This window comes from Corticium candelabrum, chromosome 11 (genome assembly GCF_963422355.1).
Source record: "Corticium candelabrum chromosome 11, ooCorCand1.1, whole genome shotgun sequence".
Classification (NCBI taxonomy): domain Eukaryota; kingdom Metazoa; phylum Porifera; class Homoscleromorpha; order Homosclerophorida; family Plakinidae; genus Corticium; species Corticium candelabrum.
The window spans coordinates 4,289,963-4,311,359 of NC_085095.1; the positions used below are offsets into that span (position 1 = coordinate 4,289,963).

Genomic DNA, 21,397 nt, shown 5'->3' on the forward strand with positions numbered 1-21,397 from the left:
GCGAGTAGGCTCAATGCGCGTGCTCGTAGTGCGCTTCGCGAGGCGGGAGCGGGAAGAGCACTTGACTGTGTCGCTGGTTCTGGGCGTCATCATGAAGTACATTCTTGTTTGCGGTGCTGTGATTAGTGGTATTGGAAAGGGTGTCGTGGCAAGCAGCGTTGGAACAATTCTGAAGTCGTGCGGCTTGCGAGTGACTTCCATCAAAATAGATCCGTACTTGAACATCGACGCCGGAACGTTTTCACCCTATGAACACGGTAAGAAATGAATCAGCTGAGGGGGATAGTTACAAAGATGGAGGTCTGCTTCGTTGAGAATTCTTGAGATAACTCGAGTGGTTTCTATATTGTATTCTGCATGATTTCTATTGTACATGTTCTGCATGATGGTTTATTGCAGCGTTATTTGGGTTGTATGTGTGGCACTCACTGTCGGGCGGACGCGGCTTGTTCCAGGAAGTGTTACGCCCTGTGGTGGACCAAAGGTAGCAGCGAAAGATTGTCACATACGGCTTCAGTGTTTCAGTTGTCTGCAGAGTTTAGATAGCTGCTGCGAACACATTTCTTTCAATGGTACAATACACCCCCCAGCTAAATGGGGTGCGTTTTCTTCTAGCCTCTGTGATACAACGCGCACCCTAAGAGTCTGTTAGAACATTAGAGAGGACGTTGGAAAAAACCCGTATCTCCTGAAGTGGACGTCCTAGCAGGTTGATTCCAACATCATTGGAAAGCTCACAAGGAGGAGGTTCCAGAGCAGTTAATGAATACTGTGATTGGTTCTTTATTACGACTCAAACAGACTTAGCAAGCTATTTACATACTATCAAACAAACGTGATAAACAATAAGCAATTCTGCAGATTGTTGCGCCAAATTGCAGGTTGATCAGTAGTCCGTTCAGGTTTATGTAGTAGATCAGCAGTCCGACGAGTTTATGTGGAGGGAGAGGTATGACAAAACAAGGCTGCAAGCTTTACAAAACACGTTGCTGACTTTAAGTCAGCAACGCAATACCCCATACCGCGGTAACCTCACTGACATTCCTAGCATTGTCTCACTTCTTGACTCAGTAGAGTTATGTAGAGTTTGTAGTTTAGTAATATTCTCATACTCTAGACTCTGCGCGGGCGGACAAGAGTGTAATGTTTCATAAGGTAGGCTTGTGCAAGATATATTGTATATCACTTTGTTTTTGCTGGTATGTAAATAGTAGGGTGCGCGTTGTATCCTAGAGGCTAGAAGAATACGCACCCCATTTAGCTGGAGGGGTGTATTGTACCATGATCCCGGGAGGGAGTAAACTTTACATGTCATGCATTGGCGTTGCTTGCAATTTTGAAAATTGACAAGTCTGGTTTCCAAAGTGCGCAACCCCCGTTTTCGTTGCTAGTTTTGAAACTTCTGTGGTAGCCACAGACCTCTACGCCATTTTGTACGCCACTTCTAAACCAAATGATGGATGTTCGCCCTTTTTATCTTGATGTCAGTTTATTACAGTATATGTGCTTGATGTTGCATGAAGTGTGAAGGTCTGATCATTCTACTCAACCATAATAGCAGGAGGGGCAAGTCACAATTCTCATTCAACTTCAGTCAACTTTATGACAAATGAGCCACCAACTGATGCTGCTCTGTTTTATGGCACCCCAGTGGAAGTTGTTAGGGAGATGCATGATGAGAGTGGGACAGGAAGGAACTACAGTGTGGAATTAGCTGACAGAGAAACCCATTGTTATGCTCATGCTCATTGAAGCTTCTCCAGCTATGATAGAGTTTTTGATTGGTGTTAGGCTTTCTAATCTCTTTCAAGTCTTCCAGTCTCTTTCAGACTCTTCTAGATCAACTTTACTTGGCCAAGCTAGTATTCTCTATTATACTAAATGCTCAGTGCACACTTATGCCATAAGCTCTGTGCATGTGTAACCTTTAATTAAGTGGGGCAAGTGGCTACTCGTACGTGTTTACGCTCTATTTTGAAAGGTATTGGTTATGCTCTACATTATTATATAGTAATTAGTCTGTAGGTTTGTTGCAGTAGTAGAAACACTAATAAAAGCGTGAAGATCTGCATTATTAAGAACTATTGATCTGCATTCAAAATCCATAGTGATTGATATATGCTTTTATTAGTGTGTTAAAAATTTCTTGTGAGCTTTTCTGACATATGTTGGCATAGGTGAAGTGTTTGTTCTCGATGATGGTGGTGAAGTTGATTTGGATTTGGGCAACTATGAGAGATTTATGGATGTCAAGCTGCACAGCAAGAACAACATTACGACTGGAAAGATCTATAAGCAAGTGATTGAACGAGAGAGGAAAGGTGATTACTTGGGAAAGACAGTCCAAGGTGAGGATCGGGCAAGATGAACTAAAGAGAGGTTTGCATTGTTGGATTGTCATTGCGGTAGTTGTTCCACATGTTACGGATGCTATCCAAGACTGGGTGATGGATGTGGCTCGACAGTCTGTAGACTCTGACAAGCAGCCACCAGAAGTCTGTATTATAGAGGTGAGCATCCTCTGTGGGTTATCAACAAGTGATGACCTTCATTAATAAGTTGTCCTAATCTAAGAATTACTACTCAATATAGATCTGTGACATAATCAGTGTTCTGACTTTAGTCTTACTTGAGCCAGTTTTGCCAGCTAAAGGTTTTGTCTTCTGGAAGTGACAGGCTATACATTTCGGATGTAAAAATCTCGTAAATGTCAGGGCTGTCATTAAGGTCACATCCCCCAGCGGTTGGGCTTTTATGTGTTACTCAGGAGAGCTCTGGACCTGCACTAGCAGTAGTGCGTTCAAATTTCTCAGAGTTGAACTTTAGGGAGGTTGGGGCCAGTTGTGGGTTTACAGTAAAAGGCCGAAACAAATATATTTCTTGTTTCCGGTTGCCAAGACGGAAAAAAAGAGACCAGGTCAGCCGGGAAAATGTTTTTTGGCTCTATTATTTTGGTCTTGCTTCCACGATTTCACAGACTTACTATGCCAGTTTATTGGAAAAACGTCAAGAAAACGTCAGTTTTAATATAATATTAAATATTTAGTTATAAAATTATATAATTATATTTATTATTATAATATATATATATATATATATATATATATATATATATATATATGTCCACCTGTCTGTTGCAACAGTAGAACCTTCCTTTGTGAAAGAAGTTAGACACTGAAAATTTCATATTTTAATATTAAATATCTGACAAAAGCATCATATTTCAGAATACTTACATTAAAATGTGCACAAATAGACAAGTACATGCAACTGTATCAACATCTATGCCGTAGAATATCCATGCAGATATACTGTACTGTCGAGCATCAGTGCCTCTTCCTGGGTTGACATGTTGGAGTCAGCCTCTCTTTACAGTTCTCACATTTAGGAAGTACTATCTTAAAGTTCTGCAACAGATCAGGGTCGCACATACAATGTACACTTCCACAATGGCAGCATAAATCCGGCTGTTTGCGAGAACATGCGTAGTAAGCAAATTCAATGTGGTCTGAGCACCGCAAACATGTTTGCAAAAAAACCTTTCCGTAGAGGGGGTTATCATCGACTGCTAGCGATGATCCACAAGTGTACTCGACGCTTTCTATTAGCCTCTCAAGTTCTCCCTGTTCATCAGTCGTCAGTTGAATTTGTGTATAGATGCCTCGGGGCTTCTCACACTCATCACACTTGACTACTGCTTGTAAGCGTTGGTCAACTAGCATTCCCGCAGGCACTGCAGTTCCACTTGCACACCGCTGAGATTTGCTGTTCAAAGACGGGCAGTGCTGCTCTTCGGTGTCCTTGCCCTTCAACTGATCAAACTCCAGGAAATGTCCAGATTGGTCAGGATCTGGCTGAGGATCTGGAAGCCAGTAGAGATCACTAAAAGACGGTGAGCGGGGACGCTTGCACACTCCTGAGAGACACTCTTCATTGCCACACTTGCGCAGCTATATTAAATACGCAAACAACAAAATTCGATGTCAGAATGTTTAATAATGGATACGGGGTTTGCTACAATAGTTTGTAGATGTCGGTATCCTACCTGAAACGAGTATTGTCGAGTGCGGCAGTGTGAAGACAGGAACTGCTGAAAACCTTTGTTGGCCAAGTCCTTGGCAGTGAGATTACTCAGGTCTATGTCAGGCCACACACTGCGGATTACCTGTCGTATTTCTTCATCGCACACTCATCCAGGAACACAAACTTGCGACCCTTCATACACTAATCTCGTGAAGCGGTCTTCAATCACCTTTTGAACAGTCTCAATAGAAGCTGCCCAGTCTGCCTTTAGACTTGGAAAGTGGTTAGCGACAGAATGGATTGCAGACATTGAATTTGCATTCTTGATGACACTTTCACTGTCCTCTGTCATTCTGCAACGGGCGAAGGCAGCATTCTGAAGGCCTAGGTTCAAAGTGGACATAACCCGCTTAGCTGGGTTTGAAAAGCTGTGCCCTGGGCATGTCCGGCTAGCAACCAGCAAATCCAAGTCTTTAATAAACAGTGCAATATATGCCAGTTGCACAGACTTGCACGTAACTCTGTGATCGCTTCCGCCATCCGTATATACAAAGGCTACTGGTGGGAACTGGTTTCCTGTCAGTGTGGTTGACAGAGACAACTCAGCCATATGCCAGAAAGGATTGGATGGTTCAAATACACTGGCCTTAAGTCTTACATCAGCTTGGTCACTGTAGAAAGACCCGTCTGTCTGGGTTGGAATGACACAACTGAGAATGACAGAAGGCGTCAGAGAACACTTCGTCTGGTCATGATCCATGGCCGTCAAGGGTTGGTTTGTCAGAGCCATTGAAGGATGGTTTCTGACATTGGTTGAAGTTGGCTGACTGGGCTCCCCTATAGGAACCTTAGCTTTGTCATCCATGTATGCAAACAATGGGCTTGTGTGGCGGAGGTCAACGGCCATTGATCATAGGTATTTGAAAACCGCAGCTGTATAGTGGTCGTCTTCATGTGTCGCTCTCAATATTCAAAATTGTACAGCAAACTTGACTTGCAGCTTTCCAGTGTAGCTGATGGCTGAAGAAGAATTTGGATCTGTTGGCAAGAATTGCAACCTAAGCCATTCAATACTAGGTATGAGTGTGCTGGTTGGGAAACGGCTTGAAACGGTAGTGTGGAGGTCTCGAAGAGAAATAAATTTGCTGAGATGGGCAACTCCACATCTTCGGGAGTCTTCAGCTTGCCAGTCCTGAAGAACCTTTGAAACTTCACCATATGCCTCAGGGCAAGAATTCAAGCGACGGAGATCAACTTGGATTTCTGGCAGTTCACCCAAAAGGTAGAGCTGGACTCTCCTGTCCATTTCTGGGTTACTGCTGGTTGCTGCATTGCCGGTCAATTCGAAGTATGCTGCACGCACAGTAGCAGGTGACAAGCCACTGATCTGACCGTACTTGCTAAAGAACTCCTTTCTCATGTGGCGAGTGTGGACCTCAGGCAACCTGTCCTGTAGGGACTTTACCAGACGACCATCTTGAGTAGCATGATTACTCTCTGATTCTCCCGTGGGCGCTGACCACATAATAACAACAGCGTGGGCGCCACCACCTGGATCATACTTCAGAACGTCCAAGGGATGTGCAATCTTCAGACTCTTCAGGAAACGGTACCTCTGGGAATTTGAGAAGGATTTCCCTAAAATGTCTCCTTCACTAAAGGTAACAGGGATGTAGGCTCCCTCTGATCCAATTCGGTCATCTAGCTTTTCATCCACAGAAAGATCTGAAAGTGCTCCAGGTGAATGGTAGGTAACAGTTATGGCGTCAGACACCTGACGCACAGGGCGAGGCAATCTCTGCCATTCAATTTGTTTTTCACAAGAATTCTCTAGGTAGGTCTGATAGCCTGTCAACGATTCCGCAAGATCTTTAATGTCAGTTCGCACTTCACTCCACAGATGACCAGAGATACATGGCTGGTGAAGTAGAGCAGTTAAAGCCCTAGCGTGCAATCCAACGGAGATGACGTCAATATGTGGGCATTTCTCTTCGCCTTCCAATCATTATACAGCTGCGATCCGAAGACACTGGGCCATCGATCAGGAAGTGAGGGCACTAATTTGCATTGGCTAGCATCCTCAATTGTCTTGAAATGTGGGTGCACGTACCATAGTGCTGATGTAATGGTTCTAACCACGTACCGTCCTTTGTTTTCAACAAGCTTGGAGTGAAACCAAGACCACAGTCCTAGAAAACGACAGAAAACAGTCTACAACTATACAAGACCATGCACATACGGGAAAGTGACAATCATCCTACTTTTCAGGTGTTTGACTACATCCTGATACAAGGCAGACTTCGCCGATCTACCGTTTTCCTCTTCTGGTAGCCTGTCCCTAGCGGTTGCAGAAGTCATTAGAACTTTGAATGCAGAGGCCCCATCAGGACACGGCCGCTTTGCAATTGACATTTCTTCATCAACGGCATCTTGGAGCGAAAACTTGACGAAACGGCATCCGAAGTCGATCAGTAGGCTCATGTTCTCCGTCATTTCCACGTCCTTCCATGCCCCAGTCTTTTCAGACGCAGTCACTGTTGCATTCACGTGCACAGGAAGGCAGCTTCCGTGATTTGCCAATCTTGGCTTCACATGGCTATCAAACACGTCTTCCAGCGTTGTGTCAAATTTCACACGAATCAACTGTTGTGAAAGAAGACGCTTCGCTGATCGCCAGCACTCAAACGCAACGAGGCCATACTGTCTGGCTTCAGTGCGCATGCCCGTTGGAACAAATTAATATCAAAAGATCCAAACAAACTTTCAGGTTTTCCCCAAATTTGACCCGGTCGGGCGACCGGAAACAAGAAATATATTTGGTCCGGCCTAATTTACTACACTCATTTCAAAGGAGAACTCACCAAAATCAACCATCTCGTGAAATCTGTCACTTAATGACACAACTCTTTGCAACCGTTTCGTTTACTGCAGACGTTTACTGTAACAGAGAAATAAAGTGTTGAAATTACTTGTGTGGGTGTGGTTTCCTGTATGTGCGTCTGAGTAACTCTGACTGCTGGTTAGCAAGGAAGACCCATACCTGTGCACTTTCAAGATAAGGATTGTGAGACATATGGTGACAAGTTGTGATTTATTGGCTAACCCAAACTGGGACCCCAAACTTATTATCACACAAGTATTGACTGTGTCAATACAACCATGGAGCCTCAAAAGAAGACCCTTCTTAGATTAGTTCATAGATCATGTCTCGCTGCCTTTTCGGTGCGTTAGGAGTACTTGGCACGGTGTTAATTAAACGTAAAGGATTTACTTCCAAACAAGGACAGAGAATAACTCTTCATGCTGCATATGGAGAATCATCTGAACAACTCGTGGACCATTCTCTGCTTATGTGGCTGACTGGACCGTAAGCTTCTTGCAGGAAGATATAGGCCTTGTATCTTTCTTTCAGCAAGTTTTAGTATTTGCCATTTGGGTGAGAGTTCCCTTTAAATGGTGCATTGTTGAAGCATAAAGAGGTGCTTCATTAGCCACATTTACACTGTTTATCAGATATTATTTAAAAATGGTTTATTGTTTATCTTAAGTATCTCCTTGTCTACTCAAATAATCTGATTACACTGGACCATCACTCCACCCATTGTAACTAAATGTTTTGAGATATTTGCTCCTGGGGTTTCTTTGTAGACAGTTAAAGTTTAGGAAAACAGGGTGTATAACAGGGTTTCATAGATAACGAAATGCAAAGCTATTGGTTGTGGTCTGTAAACATACCAAGATCATCATCCTGAAAAGACCGAGAAGACAGCGTTATGGAGTGCTGCAGCATATAGGTATACATGTATAACATTGATTTTGCAGAGGAGCAGTGAGTCAACGTGACTCACTGGGATGATGCTTCTAGAAGTCAGATTACACTTCAAGTGAGGTTCGCATTACAGCAGATACCATGAACCCTCCCATGATAAGGTAGCAGCAGTTTTCATTGGTGAATCCTCCTGAAATGGGGACATCATTGTTACTCCAGGGACAGCAATTCAGATGATATCTTACATGTCATGCCACATAGATCTTATGTGCTGTACTCACCTGGTGATCTTGGTTGGCATAATGAGATCTTGCATGACTCACTGATGAGGAAGGGTTTTGAGCATCAGCAAGAAACTAAAGCCCGGTGCACAGTACGACGCTGATGCCGATGTTGATGCTGACGCTGGAATGAATCCTATTCCAGCGTCAGCGTCAGCATCAAGGGATGCCGCCTGCGTCAAGGCGGTGTCTTTGATGTTGACGCTCAGCTGAGCATCAGCGTCAATACTGTGAACTGGGCTTAAGTCACCGTGCAACAGTTTTATGGTCATAGTCTCACTATTAGAAGCATATTCAGTCCATTTCACAGTGCAGGTAAACTGTTTCAGCAGTATGCTGTGGAAGTATGCTGTGGATGTGTACTTCAAAATGGAAGGATGCAGACTCCACTTCATCAGGAACCACCAGACCAAGCTGAGGGCAGACCTGCATTCAGGTTTGTATAAATTAAATTTGACATTTAGAATTTCAGCTCGAGGACTGCCTCATTGCCATATGTAGATCATCTTGAGAGAAGAAGACAAGTTGCGAGGAATAACAGTTACTAAACGATTTGTGCAGAGATTCCAGATGAGGAAGAAGATCAAGAACTGCATGATTTAGTGAAGTTGTTTATAATCCATCGTCTTTGTGGTGCACAGAACCACAAATCTGTGTGCATGGAAAATGGCACTTGCAGAAAGATTTCTTAAATGATTACTCTGATGAGGCAGTAGAAAATGTTGAGACAGAGTGTAGAATGTTGAGTGAGTCTAGAATGTTGAGTGAGTCTAGAATGTTGATTGAGTGTGTAGTCAGAAGTTTTCCCCAGACCACAAGAATAAACTTGCTGTCTCAGCGTTCTAGCCAGGATTATTTTGCTAACTGTCAATATGACGTCAATTAATGACTTCATCAAATGTTTGATGATGACATATTTGGTAATGACATCATAAAATTACTTGTATTAGAGTCAGATACATGTATATTATTAGTAGTAGCAGGGTTCTAGCCGGGCATGCTAAGGTGTAGCGGGCCGCTACGCCTTCAGAACTGACCCCTACATCTTCAACGTACCTGCTACACATTCAGAGCTGACCCCTACACCTCCAATATATACTGGCTAGGCATGTACTGTACTCCCTCTCCGGAAGTTATGACAAAGGGGAGGGACTAGCTACTTGAAACGTTTATTAACAGAGTGGTAATGAGGGAGAAGGTGGAGACTTGTTAATCATGAGTCTCTAATTGCATTCCTAAGTATAATAATTGAATTTGTTGCATAGCAATAGTAATGAGATAGTTTCAAAAGCATGGTGTACACGTGTACTACAGTAGGTATCATAAACCATTTCCCAAAGCAGTGGTATTTTTATTTCAGAAAATTGCACAGACAGGTACATGCCATGCCCACATGCCAGATCACAGTGCGAAAGTGATCTGGATAGACTGCTTACCTAATTCCCTGTAAAACCGCCCAGCATCCATTGAAATATACTCGTTGAAATAAACCATTTTGGTGAAGTCTCTTACGATTCTTCTCCTAGCCTGCTCGACATTTGACTGCAGTTCCATTTTCAGCTGATTTATGGTGGCCTCACAAGTCTCCAAATGAGAAATGCTCAATTGATGCTGGAGTAGCTGGAACTCATGTAACAAATGGATGCTCGATGAGCTACTCCTAACTTCCTGCAACAGAGAAATCACCTGCCGAAGTGCAAGAATTTCCATATCCAGTCGTCGTCTCCATGTCGGTTTTGGAGAGTTAGTTGTTGACTTTGCCATTTTTGAGCCACGCTCTTTGGACACTAGTGAAGCAGTAGTGTACTACACCAGGTAACTGATTTCACTCATATCTAATTCACCCTTCACTAAATTGATGATTGCATTAAGAGCATCAATAAGCTTCAGGGTCATGCTGGTCATCGAGATCCTTGGAAGGCGTTGTCTGTCTCACAGCCTGGCTTTCTGTAGCTCATCAAGAAGCTCCCAACAGAGCACAGGGTCTACAGCATCATCATCATCATGTGAAAGACTGCGCTTTGTCTTGCAGTAAACTGCACTGATCCGAGAAGTCAGAGTCTCCATTTTTTCTAACCGAGAAGCTATACTAGGATGTGTGATCATCAGATCACAATCCACAGAGTCACAAAGGGATGATGATTCCTTAGTAGCTCTGCAGTGAACTGAATCGAAAGAGCCATCCATAGATGTGCAATCTCCAGACAGAACAGTGACTGGCTGATGAAAGGAGCTATTTTCTAAGTAATTAGTAGACTGGTGATCCTCTTGCATCATTAGCACCACAGTTTTCTCACCAAGTGCAAACAGGCGCCTTTCTAACCAAAGCTGCATCATGTGATACAGAATTGACATGTGAAGGCGTGTTCACTGAAAGTCAGCTGACGTGTCAGAAAATGTCGACATCTGCACACAAGCACAAACACATCAGTTGTAACAGATGACAAACCTGAGATGGGTGTTTCATCCTGTTCGGCCTCGCGCTTGATCTCTTCCAGTTCTGATTCATTCAGTTTTCCAGAAGTTAGGAGATATCGCTTCTGGGCAGTCAGAGAAGGATTCTGTTCACACCACAGCCGTTGCATGAGTTTTCTGAAACCAGACAACTTGCATGACAACCACGCACAGTAGTGACAATGTACTATTTCCCTGGTCAGATTCCGTGTCCACTTCCGTCTAGTTGGATTGCTACTCCTGTTAGACGAGATAGTAGATTTGTCAGGAACGGTGGGCATAGTCTCGCTAGCGGGACTTGAAGCCAAATTCAAACGAAACACAGAATGAGAGATTGTTTGACCAGTCACCTTACTCAACAACCGTTTCTGGTCTTTCAAACGGCCGTAGAGATTCCAGATGCTGACTTTTCGAACCTAGTCTCCATCAATATCCGGGTTATTATTATTACCATCACTATTGTATAGTCTTTATGATTTTTTGGTCTTGCTGATTATTGGTTTTATGGTTATAGCTTGGTGGCACTATTGGTGACATTGAAGGAATGCCATTTATTGAGGCTTTCAGGCAGTTTCAGTTTCGTGCAGGAAAGGATAACTTTTGTTGTTTGTTGGTGAGTCTGGTTCCTCAGCCAGGTCCAAACGGTGTACACAAGACTAAACCCATACAACACAGTGTTCGTGAATTGAGAGGACAAGGACTTTCGCCTGATTTGGTGAGTTACAGTATCTTCGGAAATGTTGGTTGTGCTGAAATCATTATATTAGTCATTTATGCATAAATCTTTGCACAATCGAACATGAAGTATGTGGATTTCTATGATATAGTTGTTTTTTTATTTTTTTCAATATACGTGCAATTGAGAGACAGTTTTTGCGTGTGTTCAACATAGAAAACATGATATCAAGAAAACGATGCAAAAACAAGTTTTTACGTATTCGTACACTTTCCTTGCCAGTGTGGACTAAAGGTTTTGGATATGCAAGGATGCATTATATAGATTACTAGCTGAATAGCCCGTTCTCCACATGGGCAGATTAGATTATTAGTTTAGTTAATTGATTTATTGTTGAATGTAAATTTATGTTATTACATGAATAACCCATTCTGAAAATTTATCATTAATTAAGTATATCTCGTTCACATGCATTTTTATTCCGTTCTGAAGGATTAGCAGCCAGACAGAGTTCTCGTGAAGAATTTTGTTCAGAGTCATATCTCGTTCTGAGAAAGTAGCATGGATCAAGTGTTCCATCTGGGCAGCAAATTCTTTGAAGTCATGTGCAGTTACTTACTCACCTGTATATGGCTTGACACGCATGCTGAATCTTGCTCTTCTCATGCTTTTCGGTAGAAATTGATGCACTCCATGTGGAGTTCGGCGCATAAAATGCATAAGTCGGATTCTGTGTAAATGCAATGAGAATTTGGAGAGACACGCAAGGGCTAGAAGAGCGGCTTCAATCGGCAAGAAAGCGCTGATCACTGAATGTGAAGGACGATGATGTGTACAGTCCACACAAGACTGGTGTGGGCGTGTGTTTGAATAAATCAAGGTGTAGCCTTTGCGTCGTCAAGAAATGTTAAGCGGGAATTGACCTCTCTAGAGGACCCTGTGTACTCTGGAGAATTCTGGCCACGTCACTGTCGGCCTGTACAGGTTCGATGTGCGCGTGCGAAGTTTGGAGGAGATCAGCCCCGGGGCGGCAGAGATACGTCGCCTGACCATGCATACACGCAGACAGCTCTGTTATATTATAGATGTAATGTTGTCAACTCACTTGTGTTAGTAATTGTAAATGAAGAACATGCTTTCTTCTTAGATTATTTGTCGCAGTCAAACTCGATTTGAGCAGTCTGTTACTCAGAAGATATCCAACTTCTGTCACGTAGAACCTCACAATGTATCTATCATTCTGATACAAGCAACCAACTCATTGTGTTACTAACATGCACTTCATTTATTCAAACTCTACAGGTCATCAATATTGAAGATTTTGCTTCAATCTACCGTGTTCCTCTTCGTCTTCATGAGGCAGGTATTGTGGCTTACTTCGCGAAACGTTTGGGTCTGCCCATTAGTAGTCCTCGATCAAGAACATTTTTGTCGAAATGGAGAGATCTAGCAAACAGGTCAGTTATGTACGTAAATTTTGCATGCAACTATTGCACCATACTGCCTCACATAGAGGGGCATGCTTTTACAAGTGAGGTTTAGCAGATAGTGCGATCAATGAAGTGGGCAACTATAGGGCACACCCTTAAGCGAGGTATGTAGTCTCAACAGGGTTGTGCCCAGGATTTTCGTAAGGCATGGCGGAAATTCTCATGCTTTTGCCAGCTTTGCCAAAAGATCCTGGGGAGAACACTGTACAGTGGACATACCATCATCATCATCATCATCATCATCATCACAATCATGTATATATTTCCATTGTGATGTCATGTTTAATAGAACTTGAAAAACCATAGACAGTTTTATGATGCAAAAATCAGCACATTTTATTGCAATTGTGCATTTATACAAATTTCTATTCTTATTTTGGATAAATCAGATTTCCTCTGCCACTTGACGTCGATTTCAGTGGCAGACTTGAGCAGTTTGAAGAGGATTTCACAACCATTACCAAATGTCTGACACAATTTAGGACACCCACTTGCTATGTACAGGTCATTGCAATATACAGACCATTGTGACTTAGACTGGGTTATTGGCAAACAGGCAGACAGACCGACCAACAAAGAGACAGACAGACAAACTCTTGATGAGTTTGTATTATTGCTGTTTGAAGTCCACTGCTACACATTTACAGTAACCGTTACAGCGTATAAATGTGTAAGAACATCTGCCACTTGATGCTGATTTAGTGAAGCATGACAACCTAAAATCTGTATTAGACAATTATGATGCAAAAACCAGTGCATTTGTCGCAATTATGATTTTATACACACCTCTGCCTTTATTATTTTGGGTGAATCGGCAGTGTACTCACTCTGCTTGAAACTGATATGGAACACTCACTTGCTACATATGGACCCACAGTAACCTCGTCCTCAAACTCACGTGAGCTTGGCAGTGTCCGGTTCCTGTATGAATTGTGAACACTTGTCATTTGAGAATCTTCCTAGGTTAGAGTAAGGTGTACTCAGAGTAAGGTTTACAACCAGTTAGAGACGTCTGACTAGTTACCATTACTGTCGTGAGGTCTAGGGTAGCTAGAAGAACAGATTTGCCTGTGGGCGTTCCTTTAATGCGCGGTAGCTTTAAAAGCAGCTTTTATCAGTCATTGTTTAGAGTACATGCATACAGCAGCACAGAAACAAAGCAAACAAGGTCTAGAGAAGGCCAAATTCTACCTCCTCTGGCCCACAGCTAAATATGGGCACATCGGGGTTTGAAAAACTTAAGAAATGTTGGTCGCCAAAGCAATTCTTATTATGCCATGCCCCTCAATAAATGTTCGCATGCCACGCTTACTTGTGATGCTCAGAAGCTATTAGTCAAACAGTCTTATAGCTACTTACTTTTTGTTACACTCATTCTAGTTCAGTAGTATGATGCAGGAATGTAACCACATGCAGGCACAGAAGGCGCTTTATATACTAGATTAATATCTATGTTCAAAGGTTTGGACATCCTAGAGTTTATAAACTGACCAACTGACCAACTGACCAGCAGTTTGTTACACTAGGGCCACGGTCTCTTTGTGCTGACATCATGCACACGTGCCATAGTTCTGTTATCTCATACTTGAAGTTCTTACCATAAGTAACACTAGACAAATAGATTGTGAGGCAGAAAGAAGCGAGACTCCATTGACACCTTGTCAGCGCGTTCCTTGCAGCAACTGATGTAAAAGAACAGTACGAAGTCGCAGTTGCTGATGGCAATTTTTTGTGCCCCGCGAAAAGCAAAGTAATGGCCTGATAGAGGCAGTTTCCGTCTGCGCCCACAGCTACTGGAAGCAGATTTACAGGAGAGTCGTCTGGTATCAGATCCCTATCCAGGAAATCTAGTTTGGCACCGAGACAAGATAGTACCTGGCTTCCGGAAATTTGTATTCACCGGTCTCGGTTAGAATTGCTCTGGCTTCAACTTCTGTTGCACATTTCAAGTGTCATAAATGCTGAATGCACGCCATTGTACGAGAAGCTAGTCACAATCGAGCCTATTACCTAAGTGTTTTCCAGGTGCAGGTAAATGTCATTCCTTGTGCACGTGCTTCAGCGCATTAGGATTGCAGAACACACGGGTGCGACAGTTTGCATTCATGTAGACAGCAAAGTTGAGGGTTTTGTGTACCCAGATTACGTCGTACTAGTCTTCCAGCTCTTACTTACTAAACTCGGAAATGTAGAAAGTCTACCTTCGTCATGATTTACCGTTCCTACGGCATGGCGACTTCCTAGGCTTGACTAGTCGCCATTCCTGTGAAAGAGATCGCCATTTGGCGACTTGGCAACCGGTTTTTCAAGCCCTGGCACGTGTTGTAGTATTGAGCCACTTGGGCATTTCTAGGCGTGACGTAGGTGACCCCATCCACCAGAGCCAAAACAAAACAGTAATGTGGGGAAACTTGCACATGCAAATGTAGATTAGGAGGCTCTGTTCGCTCTCACTTTGTATACTGTAACAGTAATTAGCCATTCACACCGAAAATTCAAGATGTCAGACTGCACAACCTCTATCTATGCAGAAACACAGAAAAAGCCAAATGTTACAAGTCAGGTAGCCTCAACGCTAGGCCATCTCGCCTTACATGTGGTGGAGTAACACATGCGTTCAAACATAGGGTTTTTAGACACCCGGTTGTTAGTGGGAAAACATGCAGGTTACAAATGTAGATTAGGCGTTGTTTCTAAGTGCTAAACCCTTATCTATAGCAAAGGACTACACACCATGCTCAGTTAGCCTTGGCATCCCAGACCTGTGTAGTGCCGATTCAAAATCGTCCTCCACGGGTGGGATGGTATCGCCTCATCTCAATATAAGGACCAGCACTAGTGTTCAGTTTCATAAATTGCGTACCTTTCCAATTACAGCTGTAATCAATGAAGACATCTCATGCATGTCGTGGTAGTAATCTGCTGTCTAGCAAAGAGTACTGACACGAACGACAACTTGTAGTGCACTCTTCATGCATAATCGTCCCTACACATTGTGGTTTGTATTCTGCGCCTGTCAACGGTAGTAATGACACCTTCTAGTAGCAGATTGATATATATCTAGGGTCGTTTGTTCTATTTATGAGCCGATGCTTCGACGTATACACTAGCCAGCTGCATGCATGCTCAACCACTTCATGATCACGTCAAGTAGACAAAGTCTCGCAGTGAAGTCATGGCGAATTTTAGTCGCGATTTCACAGCAATTCACTTCAAATTTGCGACAAGTCACAGCGGATGTGTGCATCGCGAATTTCATTGCGAATTCGCGGCGATCAGACTCATGCAGATCGCGTTCATGGCACCATTAGTAAAAGAAAGTGTTTCGTAGCGTCCCGTTCGCGTTCCCAACTAAACCACAAAACTTGTCAAAGGTACCCGGTCGTGCAGCGGGATGCGACACGATGTTCTAGCGTGACATGTCTTCGTCGTTCTTGTTACAGCCGTAATTGGAAAGGAATGCATTATGAAACTGAACACTAATGCTGGTCCTAGGACTAACCGCAATATATTGAGAAGAGGCGGTACCATCCCAGACCCGTGGAGGACGATTTAAATCGGTGCTACACGGGGCTGGGAGGCTGAGGCTAATGCTCAGGATGGCCGAATTCTTGTTAGCAGCTACCAAACAGAGAGGTGGAGCCTTATGATGACATCATGTGCGTCTGGAATAGCTTCATGTGCATCTGAGCCTTGGGTTATAAAGAGTCACGACCTCTCAGAACCATCAGTGTGTATATCCGGATGTTGCATTCACAGTGGCTCGAGGCAGACTGAAGTAGGTATGTGGTTCAAATACGGGGCTTAGAACATGCTTATTGGCAGAATAGTAAGACCGCCCAGGTAGGGATGCGCTAGCTTCGTACCTCCTCTGACATGGGCCATTGTGCCGTAGTGTTACTGACGAACAGACAGACAAAACGCCTCATGCATTTGTATTAACGCTATTTGAGAGACTACCCTTACAAATTTATATAGTAAACCATATGAATGTTTGGGATGATCGTAATATAGAAATTCATGTGCAGTAACACCCAACCACAACTTTGATTACGTGATATGTTTGTTTTACTTTTACTTGCATCCACTTTTTATGAAACTGATAGTGCAGTATTAATGCATCATGGCATGGTATAGGTTATTTAGCAGAGTTTCCCAGCAGAAGTTGCTATTGCTCTGCATGAGCAAGTAGCTTTTATTGATTAACAAACTTTGTGTGCAGATTTGATCGAGTTGTTGATGAAGTGACCATCGCTTTGGTTGGAAAATACACACGGTTTGAGGATGCTTACATTTCTGTAACCAAGGCATTAAAGCATGCAGCTCTGTCTGTGAACCGCAAGCTTATAGTGAATGTATATGGATGCTTCAGAACTGTTTTGGTCTTGCACAGTGGCAGTAAACTTGTTTGCATTTATAGTGGATTGATGCTGAGCATTTGGAGCACAAACTGCAGGCAACAAACCCAGTGAAGTATCATGATGCATGGAAACAGCTCTGCACTGCTGAGTATGTTTGTTCAGTGTGTCTTGGTTATGTCTTTGTGGTTTGTCCATTTGTTTGTTTACTTGTTGGTTTGCACTTCCTCTTCTCATGTGCCTGTTTGTTCTTCTGTCTTTCTGTTTGGTCAGATTTATTGTATTGCATTGTTTGTTGTAGTATTTTACTTCAACTTGAATACTGCTAAATCTTGTTTCTAGTGGTATTCTTGTTCCTGGTGGATTTGGATCTCGTGGAGCAGAAGGCAAGACTTTAGCTGCAAATCATGCTCGCACTAGTGGCAAGCCTTATCTTGGTACTAATAACATCAGATACTGACAGTATTCACTTCACATTTGTCTCATTTGTGTCCACCAGGTGTTTGTCTTGGCTTTCAAGTGGCAGTCATCGATATTGCTAGAAATGTGCTGGGATGGACAGGTTACTCGTGTGTCTATGAACAGGAATGGCATTGAGTCATAATGCGTTTTGCTGATGCAGATGCTCATTCTCTTGAGTTTGATCCTACAACCACCCATCCTGTGGTGAGTCTGTCAGACTCTGATAATGTATAGTTTGGTGTTACTTTTAGTCAAATCATATGAAAATAATTGTGTGTTCGGGGATCACACCACCTTCCAAACATGGGTCGGGCGGATAGGTGATTTTTGCACACATTACATTTTACAGTTAAAACTGGCATCGTGCTGCTTAGAAACATTGTGACATCGTCAAAAAGCCTGTCCTTGGCTGTCTGTGTTCCCAGCACTGCTGCATTGTGCTGCTGGAAGGCTTTGTTCTGCTTGTGAGTGCATCATGCTTTGAAACGTGTTTAGTCTGGATTGCAATGTGTTAACTTCAGTGGCTCCAAAGTCAAAATGCAGCATTTCAGTTTGATGGAAACCAACAGACTGATGGAAGTAGTCAATGATGCATCGTAGTGCTTTGGGCCATCTTCTGTTCACACATGGCATACTGGATGCATTGGCAGGCGCAAATTTTCTTACCGAAGGTTCTTCTTTTCACTGTTTCCAAAACATCTTCCAAGCTTCAGTACTTCGGAGCAAGTATCAGCTTGCTGTTCAGTAGTGTTTTCTCTCCTTCTATGCTTACCTGTTGTCACTGTCCATCTCCCAGTAGTAGCCTAGGAGTAGCAGACAACTGAGGATTTGTTATGGATTACTTGAAGAACAGCGTGCTGCAGGCACCTGCACTTGTGGGCATAGGGTCATGCTTTCAATGTTCAGTGGTGTTAACAGCAAAGATCGAAAGAAGTTCAGATCGGCATCAAAGCTACAGTTGGTTGGGATACCCTGAACACACAATTTATTTCATATAGCCGTATGAAGAAAGTATTTAAAGATCATGCTGCTGTTGGTTGTCCTAGGTAATCGAGATGCCTGAACACAACCCAGGCGAAATGGGAGGCACAATGAGGCTGGGAAAGCGAAAGACTATCTTTACTGATAAGGACTGCATACTAAGTATGTCTATTTGAAAATCTGACTGACATCTACAGTACTGTATTAAGCCCGGTTCACAATACAATGCTGATGCCAACATTGACGCTGACGCTGGAATAGAAATGAATCTTATTCCAGCGTCAGCGTCAATATTGTGAACCGGGCTTTAGGTAGGATGGATGGTCACAGCGCAATAAAGTCAAAGTTATCCCAGACATTATAGGTTGATAGACAAATGTTTGTGCAAACATTTTTTGTACAATTAAAAATGACAGGAAGAGTAACTAACAGTGGAAACAAGGCATGCATAAATCTAAAGAATAAGTGGCGAGCGAAGCGAACCTCTCTCTTGTCATGGCAATCGAGGTTGATATATATATATATATATATATATATATATATATATATATATATATATATAGTGAGAGATTTCGATATACGTACATCAGCACTTGTCATATGGATTTACGGCAAAACGGAGAAACGAATTGACATAACGACAATGCCAGATAAATGCAATTTTGACTCTGCGACACATTTGCAAAAATAAATCAAGGGTCCCTTTTCGAGGGGTCGACTCAATTATATTTTGCGAGAAGAGCGAATAAGTTTTGAATTTGCTCCCCTATGCAACTAAAAAGCAAAGGAGACTGATGCGTGACAAAAGGAATGGAAAGTAAAAGCTAGACAAAGAGAAAAGTCTGTTTTCTGAGTTTCCCCCGTGTTAGTTTGACAGAAATTATTGCAACCATTTTTATGCAACCATTGTTACACGACTAGCTAAGTAAACAAGTGAGATGATTGAAGCGTGAACAAAGAATTGAAGACAAAGCTAGAAGAGCAACTGAAAGTCTGTTTTCTGAGTTCCCACATTTGTTTTGACAGAAATTATTGCTACACAACCATTGTTACACGAATAAGTAAAGATAGAACACCATCACACTCGCCTAACACAATGCTAACGAGCATTTACTAGTTCAAGTGAATTTGCTTTTTCTTGCTGTTCAGGAAAGTTGTACAAGAACAAGGACTTTGTCGAGGAACGACACAGGCATAGATACGAGGTTGCACTATGTAGCTCGATCTTCTGCTTATGTTCATGTTTCCGTAGTACTATTCTGGGTATTGGGCAGGTAAATCCACTATACATCGAAGAATTTAAGAAAACTGGCCTTAAATTTGTTGGTCAAGATTCTAATGATAAACAAAGATTGGAGATGCTGGAACTGCCAGGTAAACAATACCCTTCAGTATAATCAGTGTCATTAGCAGTCTGATGTTTCTGTTCTGTCTAGTGGAAATGCATCCTTACTTCGTAGCTGTTCAGTATCATCCAGAATTTCTTAGTCGGCCTCTCATTCCATCCCCTCCATTTCTTGGTCTCATTCTTGCAGCATGTGGCAATCTGCAGGCATACCTTGAAAGGGGCTCCAGGTTATCACCGCGCTTCTTCTATGGAAGTGAGATGTCGGAATACAAAGATGATAGTAGTGATGAGGAGGTAAAAGAAACATTGGCTTTTGGGGCACCAGAGACTGGACAAATGTCTCTGACTGAGAGGGTTGAAAGTGATCAATAATTTATGAAACTCAAAGTAAGCACAAATACTGATAATTTAGAAATTGGACTGTTGTATTTTAAAGTGATATTGTGCAGTTGCTGTATGTAGAGAGTAGATAGCATTGCAATTACATCACATGTAAAAAGCTGAGACTCTGTTGTGCCCAATAATGTCCAATATACAGTTTGCGTCAAAACTATTGACACATTTCCGGTTTAGTTGTACTATTTTTGGAAAGTCTTTTTGTTTTGCTATGTAATAAGAAAGCAGCGCCAAATTTTCCTCAAACAGCTGAAAAGCAGTCACAAAAGCTATTCCATAGTCTGCGCATCCGCTTAGAGAACTTTTCTATCGTCACATGGGTCATGAAAGACAACACCGCGATATTCTGTTACTATACCGCTCTGGTACCAAGAAGCCATCTGATCTCCCAACTTTTACGTGTTTCTCGCTCTAATGTTTACTGAACTCTCAAAAGATTGGACGCTGGAGAACGTAGAGCTTCCCGTGGAAGACCAAAAAACTAGCTGAAAACCATCATCGATCAGCCTAGTGAACATGACGCACACAAAGAACAACTAAATCAGCAAACAAAGTTGCCCATCCACTAGCAGCGAAGGAAGGACTTGTCGTCAGTTCTTCCACCAGCAGAAGAGAACTTCATGACACAGGCTATCGCTACACTATGCATAAGAAAATTCTGCTAGTGAAACTGAAAAACGAGATCCTGGGCACGTCACAGTCTTGATTGGCCCCCTAACTCCCAGATCTTGCACCAATAGAAAACTTCTGGGTGGTCATCAAGTAGCGTGTTGAGCTTCGTATGCCTCAAAACGTTCATGAACTTGAAGACGCAGTCCAGGCGGAGTGGCAGTTGCTCACGCTTTGTGATCTGTTACCGTACATTGAACGATTGTGTAGCCTAATGCGCCTTTGTGTAGCTAGCGGGGGAAATGCTATCAAAAAATGAAAGGAGGACACAAGCTACTGATGCGCACTTGTGTGTTTCCAAAAGTCTAACGAACCTACGAGCATACACAATAGTTCTTTTCTATCTAGAAACCGTACGTCACATGAAAACAGATGTGTTTCTGCTCACGCTACCCATGGCCACGCCTCCAAGCGTAAATGTGTCAATAGTTTTGACGCGGACTGTACATACCAAATGAGGAAATAATCATACTCTCAGCTGCTGCTTGTA

At 42.7% G+C, this 21,397-nt stretch overlaps 1 protein-coding gene across 2 annotated transcripts; it reads left to right on the top strand.

Annotated features, from left to right (window-relative positions):
• The first annotated feature begins 13 nt into the window (after positions 1 to 13).
• On the top strand, positions 14 to 20,342 carry LOC134187381 (CTP synthase 2-like). 2 transcript variants are annotated; one of them, XR_009971091.1, is made up of 15 exons: positions 14 to 257; positions 2,178 to 2,348; positions 2,410 to 2,510; positions 11,042 to 11,242; positions 12,351 to 12,431; positions 12,506 to 12,660; positions 16,916 to 17,048; positions 17,114 to 17,202; positions 17,394 to 17,488; positions 17,551 to 17,613; positions 17,674 to 17,717; positions 18,560 to 18,656; positions 19,644 to 19,699; positions 19,747 to 19,868; positions 19,931 to 20,070. XR_009971091.1 is itself a non-coding variant. In XM_062655498.1 (15 exons), the coding sequence occupies exons 1-15, from the start codon at positions 14 to 16 to the stop codon at positions 20,212 to 20,214; spliced, it is 1,914 nt and encodes a 637-aa protein (XP_062511482.1). In that variant the 3' UTR covers positions 20,215 to 20,342. The 2 variants fall into 2 exon arrangements, 1 of the variants encoding a protein (XP_062511482.1); XM_062655498.1 differs by having other exon boundaries at positions 19,769 to 19,868; positions 19,931 to 20,342.
• Positions 20,343 to 21,397: the final 1,055 nt, after the last annotated feature.

What these genes read in the sequence shown, in the direction of transcription:
- LOC134187381 (XM_062655498.1), top strand. Translation starts at nt 14, where the DNA reads ATGCGCGTGCTCGTAGTGCGCTTCGCGAGGCGGGAGCGGGAAGAGCAC. An exon ending in TGGAGAGATCTAGCAAACAG is followed by an intron (nt 12,661 to 16,915) that starts GTCAGTTATGTA and finishes CTTTGTGTGCAG; the next exon opens with ATTTGATCGAGTTGTTGATG. An exon ending in ACCGCAAGCTTATAGTGAAT is followed by an intron (nt 17,049 to 17,113) that starts GTATATGGATGC and finishes TTGCATTTATAG; the next exon opens with TGGATTGATGCTGAGCATTT.